This window comes from Babylonia areolata, chromosome 33 (genome assembly GCF_041734735.1).
Source record: "Babylonia areolata isolate BAREFJ2019XMU chromosome 33, ASM4173473v1, whole genome shotgun sequence".
Lineage (NCBI taxonomy): Eukaryota > Metazoa > Mollusca > Gastropoda > Neogastropoda > Buccinidae > Babylonia > Babylonia areolata.
In genome coordinates, this window is record NC_134908.1 from 1812245 (window position 1) to 1819744 (window position 7500).

The 7500-nt window shown below is 50.7% G+C and overlaps 1 protein-coding gene across 1 annotated transcript in view; it reads left to right on the forward strand.

The window, feature by feature from the left end:
* Positions 1-5588, forward strand: part of LOC143276832 (uncharacterized) — a 145917-nt gene extending 140329 nt beyond the window's left edge. Inside the window, exons 5-7 of the mRNA XM_076581487.1 lie at positions 3886-4084; positions 4880-5177; positions 5238-5588. Coding sequence (XP_076437602.1) covers positions 3886-4084; positions 4880-5177; positions 5238-5588 — 848 coding nt within the window. The remainder of the gene's footprint in view (positions 1-3885; positions 4085-4879; positions 5178-5237) is intronic.
* Positions 5589-7500: the final 1912 nt, after the last annotated feature.

The following is a 7500-nucleotide window of genomic DNA, read 5'->3' on the forward strand; positions in this document are numbered from 1 at the left end:
TTCTTCTTCTTCTACCCCCCTCCTCCTCCTCTTCTTTCTTCTTCTTCTTCTCCTCCTCCTCCTCCTTCTTCTTCTTCTCCTCCTCCTGCTTCTTCTTCTCCTCCTCCTCCTCTTCCTTCCTCCCTCCTTTTCTACATCCCCATCATCTTCTTCCCTTTTTTCTGTTCATTGAAGGCTTGTCCCCTTTGTGAGTGCGAGGACCCGATAATTAGGCTTTTTTTTTCTTCTTGCGATAAGCGGCCCATGGAACATGAGAAGTTCCGCTGTGTTGGGTTGTGTTGGACGTTATGTGATGTGTGTCTTAGGGTCTATATATATATATATATATATATCTCTCTATATATATATATATATTAATTATGCATTGTTTCATGTGTGGTTTCTTGAAAGGCACTTGAATTTCAGTAATCTGTATATTTGTATATAGCTATTCCCATTTGGTGCCATTTAATTTATCTTTTTTTTTTATTCTCTATTCATTTAATTTGTTTGTTGTTTTCTTCTTATGTTGGACATGTGCTGCTGCCAAAAAGAACATCTCTGTACCAAAGTATAGACAATAAAGTTTGTGTATTGTATTGTATTGTGTATTGTATGTTGGGTTTTTTTTTAGTTTTTTTTTTTTACTTATTACGAAAGATAATCAGATGCTTATGTGTAAGTTATGTTGTAGTTGCTGCTGCTGCTGCTGCTGCTGTTGTTGTTGTTGTTGTTGGTGGTGGTGGTTCGGTTCTCGTTTGAGAGTTGGACAATTAGTCACGACAACGACAAGAAACATATTCTTGGCTTGGGGGGAGGGGGGGGTAAGGGGGGGGGGGGGGGAGGGGGTATTAAACCAGTACCTGTGCTGAGTGTTCTGTTCCTTGGGATATTGTGTTGTTGTTGTTGTTGCTGTTGTTGTTGTTTGTGTGTGTGTGTGTGTTTAAAGGGTAAACGGAATTCTACATTTGCATTTCGTGTTGGTTGATTTTGTGAATGTGTGGGTGTGTGGAGGTGGGTGTGCGTGTGTGGGGGTGGTGGTGGTGGTTGTGTGTGTGTGGAAGGGGGGGGGAGAAAGGGTTGTATTTGTGTGCATTTATGTTTTTGTGTGTGCGTGTGTATGTGTGTATATATGTGTATGTTTGTGCGTGTGTGTTTGTGTGTATGTGTTTGCGTGTATATGTTTGTGCGTGTGTGTTTGTGTGTGTGTGTGTGTGTGTGTGTGTGTGTGTGTTTGCATGTGTATGTTTGTACCTGTGTGTTTGTGTGTATGTGTTTGCGTGTGTTTGTGTGTATGTGTTTTCGCGCGTGTGTGTGTGTGTGTGTGTGTGTAAAAGAAAGAAAGAAAGAATTCAACCACGCAGAGCAAAGTCATATTAACCGTGCATTCAAAACACACACACACACACACACACACACATACACACACACACACACACACACACACACACACACACACACACACACACACACACACACACACACACACACACACACACACACACACACACACCAGCAGACGAGGCGCATTGTTAAGCGGTGAGCTGTACAAAGTGATGTACTTTTCCCCCCTCGTGAAAGGAATGCATAAGAATCATGGCAGTGGGCGCACGTTTGGCGTACCTGGTGTGGGCATGACCCACTGACCGACTTCAGGACTCTTGAGGGGCCTCAACCGCTTTCCTCAAACACCCCCCACCCCCTTTCCCCCCCCCCCCCACCCCTTCTTACCTCACTCTTCCGGTTCTCTTGGTCACACACACACACACACACACACACACGTTCGTTCTGTCATTCTAGTCCTAGTCGGATTATTTTACAGTTGGGTCAACTGCAGAGTGAGAGCTGTATTATCAATGGTTTCTCCAGTCAATGGGAAGTCATTTACAGCTTAGTCTTTTGTGAAGGATTATGACTCTCAAACTAGGAGGCAAAATTGCATTGGCTCTTAGTGCTGCAGCCTTGGGGGGCTAGTTGGCCTTTGGGAACCATCCCAACGCCGACTGTCCTAAAACCCTCTTGGCCGAGAGAGTGGGGATGTATCTTGGGCAAGACACTCTCCACTTTTATCAAATTATGGCCCAGAAAGTCGGGAGAGCAGTTACCTCCTCTGCTGTTCTGATGGTGACATAGTCGAACACGACTGACTATCACAATAATAATAATAATAATTGATACTTATATAGCACACTATCCAGAAATTTTGCTGAAGGTGCTTTACAAAAACACTTTTGTTAACGTAACACATTACATCAATGTTACATACACACATCAAAATGTGACTACACACACACACACACACACAGACACACACACACACACACACACAGACACACACACACACACAGACACACAGACACAGACACACACACACACACACACACACAAGACTAATATCACTTAAAGTGAAAGACTACTACTACACACACAAGACACAGACACAGACACACACACACACACACACACACACACACACACACACACACACACACACACACACACACACACACACTATGCATACATACATTTTAACATACTTGAGTATGACAATTTGGTGGAGATTCGGGGTACCTTAGGTTAGAGTGGGAGGGGGAGGGTGTGATCGTTTTGTTGTCTTGTCTGTTATCTGTTCTAAACTGGTTGTAAACTGGTTCAAATCTTATCTCACTGATCGATTCCAGTCTGTCATTGTTGATCATTTCCAATCTGAACCCGTTAAAATCGAACATGGAGTCCCACAGGGATCTATTTTAGGCCCAGTGCTCTTCACACTGTACACTGCTCCTCTCGCTGAAATTATCAACCGTCATAATGTCAGTCATCATTCTTATGCTGATGACACTCAACTCCAGAAGAGTGATACCCCTGAAAAATTGTTGTCGCTATTGTAAGAAACATCCAACTGCTTCCTGGACATTCAAAACTGGATGACTCTAAATAAGTTACAATTGAACGCGGACAAAACTGAAGCAATGATCATAGGAACTAAACAAAAACTGTCTTCCATCACAATTGACACAATCAAACTTGGCAGTACATCCATCCCTCTTTCCACGTCAGTCAGGAACCTCGGTGTTGTCCTTGACAATACACTGTCCATGCAAAAAATTATCAGTCAGACATGTCAGTCCTGCTACTGTCAACTGCGGCGCATCAGTTCCATCCGGAAATAACTGTCCACTGACGCAACATCTAGACTTGTCGTTTCTCTCATTCTCTCTCGCCTTGACTACTGTAACTCTCTATTGTCTGGTTTGCCTGCTTCATCCATTCAGTCCCTTCAGCGCATACAAAACTCTGCTGCCCGACTCGTCCTCAGAAAGAAAAGATCTAAGCACATCACTCCTCTTTTCCAACATCTCCACTGGCTCCCTGTCTCACACCGAATAAAGTACAAGATCAGCACTCTATGTTATAGAGGCATTCACAAAACTGCCCCTTCCTATCTCTGCGGCTGCCTTCACCTCTACACTCCATCTCGCTCACTACGATCGGCTTCGGATCCACTTTGTTTACGCATACCCAGATTCAAACACTCGACTGTTGGCCGCCGTTCTTTCTCTGTCTCTGGACCTTGCGATTGGAATGAACTTCCTCTTTCGCTTCGTCAAGTCTCCACACTCAGCCCTTTCAAGTCTGGCCTTAAAACCCACCTCTTCCCAAAATAGCCTCTCTTCCCTGCCTCTTCCTTGTCTTCAGTTTCTCCAGTTTTAGAGTTATGCGTGCTTGAGAATGACTGGTGCGAAAGCGCTTTGATTTGTCTCTGCACAAGATTCAGCGCTATATAAATACCATTATTATTATTATTCTTATTATATCATCACCATCCTCATCCTCATCCTCAACCTCATCGTCATCATCATGACCACCCCCTCTATGACACTGCAGGCATGGGTCGCGGGGCAGTGGCGGCCCCTGGCGGCGGATCGCACGTCAACCTGGCGGCCTACCAGGCCTTCGCCATGCAGCAGAGGGCGCTGCTGCAGCAGGCCCTGACCTACGAGAGCTACCTTCACACGGCGGCCGTCACCCAGGGCCAGATGTTCCCCCAGGCCCCGCCCCCCCTCATGCAGGCCACCAAGGACGGCATGGCCATCTGTCTACCGCCCCCGGGACACGGCGCTGGGGCTGGAGGAGGAGGAGGAGGAGGAGCAGGAGGAGGAGGGGGTGCTGGAGGAGGGTTGATGCCTCGCGGGATGGAGGAGGGAGGTGGAGGAGGAGGAGGGGGTGCCCACAACCAGCGGAGGTCCCCTGTGAAGCTTGAGCAGGTCACTCCGCCAACCACCCCTGGCGAAGGAGGAGGAGGAGGGGGTGGGAGTGAGGAGAAGCAACGAGGAGGAGGAGGAGGAGGAGGGGGGATGCTGGGAACGGTGGTGGTGTCTCACGGAGGTGGTGGGGGTGGTGGGGGCGGGGTGGGGGTGGTGCCCTTGCAGCACAGCCCCCTCTCCCCCCGCTTCCTGCCCTCCTCCTCCACCTGCCCCGCGCCCCCCGCCCTCCCCCCGCTCTCCTCCCCACTGCGCTCTCCCCCCATGCTGCTGGCAGTGGGAGGGCGGGGAGGGGGCGGGGGTGGCGGCGGCGGGGTGGGGGTGGGTGTGGGGGTGGGTTACCCCCCGACCAAGAACCACCACCACCACCACCACCAGCACCACCAGCACCAACACCAACACCACCAGAACCAACAGCAGCACATGTCGTCCTCCTCCTCGCCGCTCCACTCCCCCCACCAGATGTCGCCGCCGGCCCACCCCCACCCCCACCACCACAGCAACCCCCACCACCCTCACCACAACCCTCACCCACACCCCCACCACCACCCCGCCGCCCCCTCCCCGCGAGGCGCCCCCCTCCCCCTCCCCCTCCCCCTCCCGTCCTTCAGCAGCTTCTGCCACCCCCCACACAGCTCCACCGCCGACTACGACGAGTCCGACGACCACCCTCAGACCTCCCACGCCTCCACCCCGACGCCGTCGACCCAGCCGCGCGAAGACCAGCACCCGGACGAGGCCGAGGAGTCGGCGGCTACGACGGTGGCGACGACCGCGGCAGCCGCGGCAGCGGCGGCTGCGGCAGCGGTGTCCTTCCTGCGGGCCCGGGACTCCTCGCTCTCGGCCGAGAAGGAGAAATACCCCGCCTGTGACAGCGTCATGGACCTCAGCATGAACAAGACCCCCTCCCGCCCGGCCTCGTCCTCCTCGGACGCCAAGCGGCCCCCTTCCGGCGGAGACCCCGCCTCGGCCGAAGACCACCTCGAGCGCGAGCACGAGCGTCGTCGCTCCTCCTCCTCCGCCTCCATGCCGCCTCCCAAGACCCCCAGCAGCGAGTCTGAGTGCGAGGGGAAGCGCGACGTCAGCACGACCTCGGCCACGCCTCTGGCGGACAACGGGATCCACCACTGTCAGCACTGCAACATCTTCTTCTACGACTACACCATGTTCCACCTTCACGAGTCGCTGCACATGCCCTACGAGGACTACCCGTTCCGCTGCCCGTCCTGCGGCAAGCACTGCCAGGACCGCATCGAGTTCATGTTCCACACAGTGTGGCACGTCAAGTACCCCCACACCATCCCCAACTACGAGCCCTTCAAGGACAACTTCATCTCTTCCTGAATTGGAGGTAAGCGTCCCTGCTGCTGCTGCTGCTGCTGTGTGTGTGTGTGTGTGTGTGTGTGTGTGTGTGGATCCAGAACTCAGAACATCATTCAATTGTCGTGAAATCCATCAGAGGAATTATGGACACTAAAAACTAAAACACAACAAAGATATTTATACAAGTAAAAAGCAGTTAGCTGTGAGCACATGCAGAGTTTTCCACCAGTTCTGGTTGGAAATAACTTAATGGCAACAGAGAACTCAAGACTTTGGATTATTGTGTTGCCAGTGCCATCTGGCCAATGATTCGAAGACTGGGAATTAATTGTCACAAGTAGGCGAGATCTCAAGTCAGAATACGCACTACACTTGTCCAGAAAATGCAGTTCATCCTCTATATAACTCCACATGCTTTACACACCCCGTCATATTTTTTTATTTTTTATTTTTTTTAGTTCCGTTGCAGTGACGTCCTCGCTCAATTTCAGGTGACATAATGCTCCTCTGTGTTTAGTGTTTCTGTAACTGGTCAGGTGAGGTTTGTGATGTTTTAGTGTTGTGTGTGTGTGTGTGTGTGTGTGTGTGTGTGTGTGTGTGTGCGTGCGTGCGTGCGTGCGTGCGTGCGTGTGCGTGTGTTTCAGACTGCAACAAACCACAACAGGCAGCAAGCAGCAGCGGCCGGCTGTGCCCAGAGTGCAGGTGCACCCAACCTGTCTACCTGCGGGTCGTCTCCTTCGGGTGCGGCCGTACCCAACCAACTACCTGCCCTGCCCCTGGACTCTGGGTACAGCTGCACTGATGTACCTTGGTTGGAGGCTGTACTGTTGTTTGGCTGTTTGGGCTGTTGATTTTTTTTTGTTTTTTTTTTCCTTGACTGACGAAACCGTCACTGATCGACCGTCTGGAGCTGTTCGTTTTGGGTACAGCTGCACTGAACTCCTAACTGAGCTGTACGTGTTGTTTTTTTTAAGAGTGCAGCGGTACTGTTGACTGGTGGAGCCTAGGTGGGCTGCGTGCCTCATGGCACTTCGTGAGTATGATGAGGGCCTGTGTCACTGACAGACCGTTTGGATTCGGATTACAAGGGTTGTTTGGACTTTTTTTTTTGGGGGGGTGGGGGGGGGGGGAGGGGGGGGGTGGGAGGGGCGGTATGGCTGTACCGATATATGAACATACATATATATATATATATATATATATATATATATATGTATATGATATAAATACCTTTTGAGCTGCACTTTTGGGTGCAGCTGTACCGATCTACCTCCATGTTTTTCGGGCTTTTTTTTTTTTTTTTTTTTTTTTTTAAACTGTGACAACCGTGGTTGAAATTTTTTTTTTTTTTCAATTCTCTGCATCGCATTTCTTCATTGTCTTCTCTCCCCCCCCCCCCTTTCTCTCTCCCTCCTCTCTCTCTCTCTCTCTACTGCCTCCCCCTCCACTCTCACCACCACCACCCCTCCATACCACCCCCGCCCTCCCACCCATTCTAGATTTGTACTTTGTGAGATATTTGGAGTGTGTGTCTGGCGGGGGGTGGGGGGGGGAGGGAGGGGGGAAGGGAGGGGGGGAGAGGTTGGGTACTGTAATTCTTTTTTTTTTGGGGGGGGGGGGGGTGGTGGGGGGGAAGGGGGAGGGGGGGGGGGTGTTAAGACAGCTGACAATTTGTTCTTGTGTCCTTGATTGTTGTTGGTTCGTCATGAGATCGATTTTTTTTTCTTTTTTCTTTTTTTGCTCCTTACTGTGTGGAAACTGGACTTTTCCCCCCCCCCTTTCCCACTAACCCCCCCCCTCCTCCTCACCCCACTCCACCCACCTTGTTAATCATGAATGCCGATCGCTGCAACTCTCTCTTTCTCTCTCTCTCTTTTTCTCTCTCTCTCTCTCTCTTTCTCTCTCTCTCTCTGTTTTTTTGTTTTTTTGTATA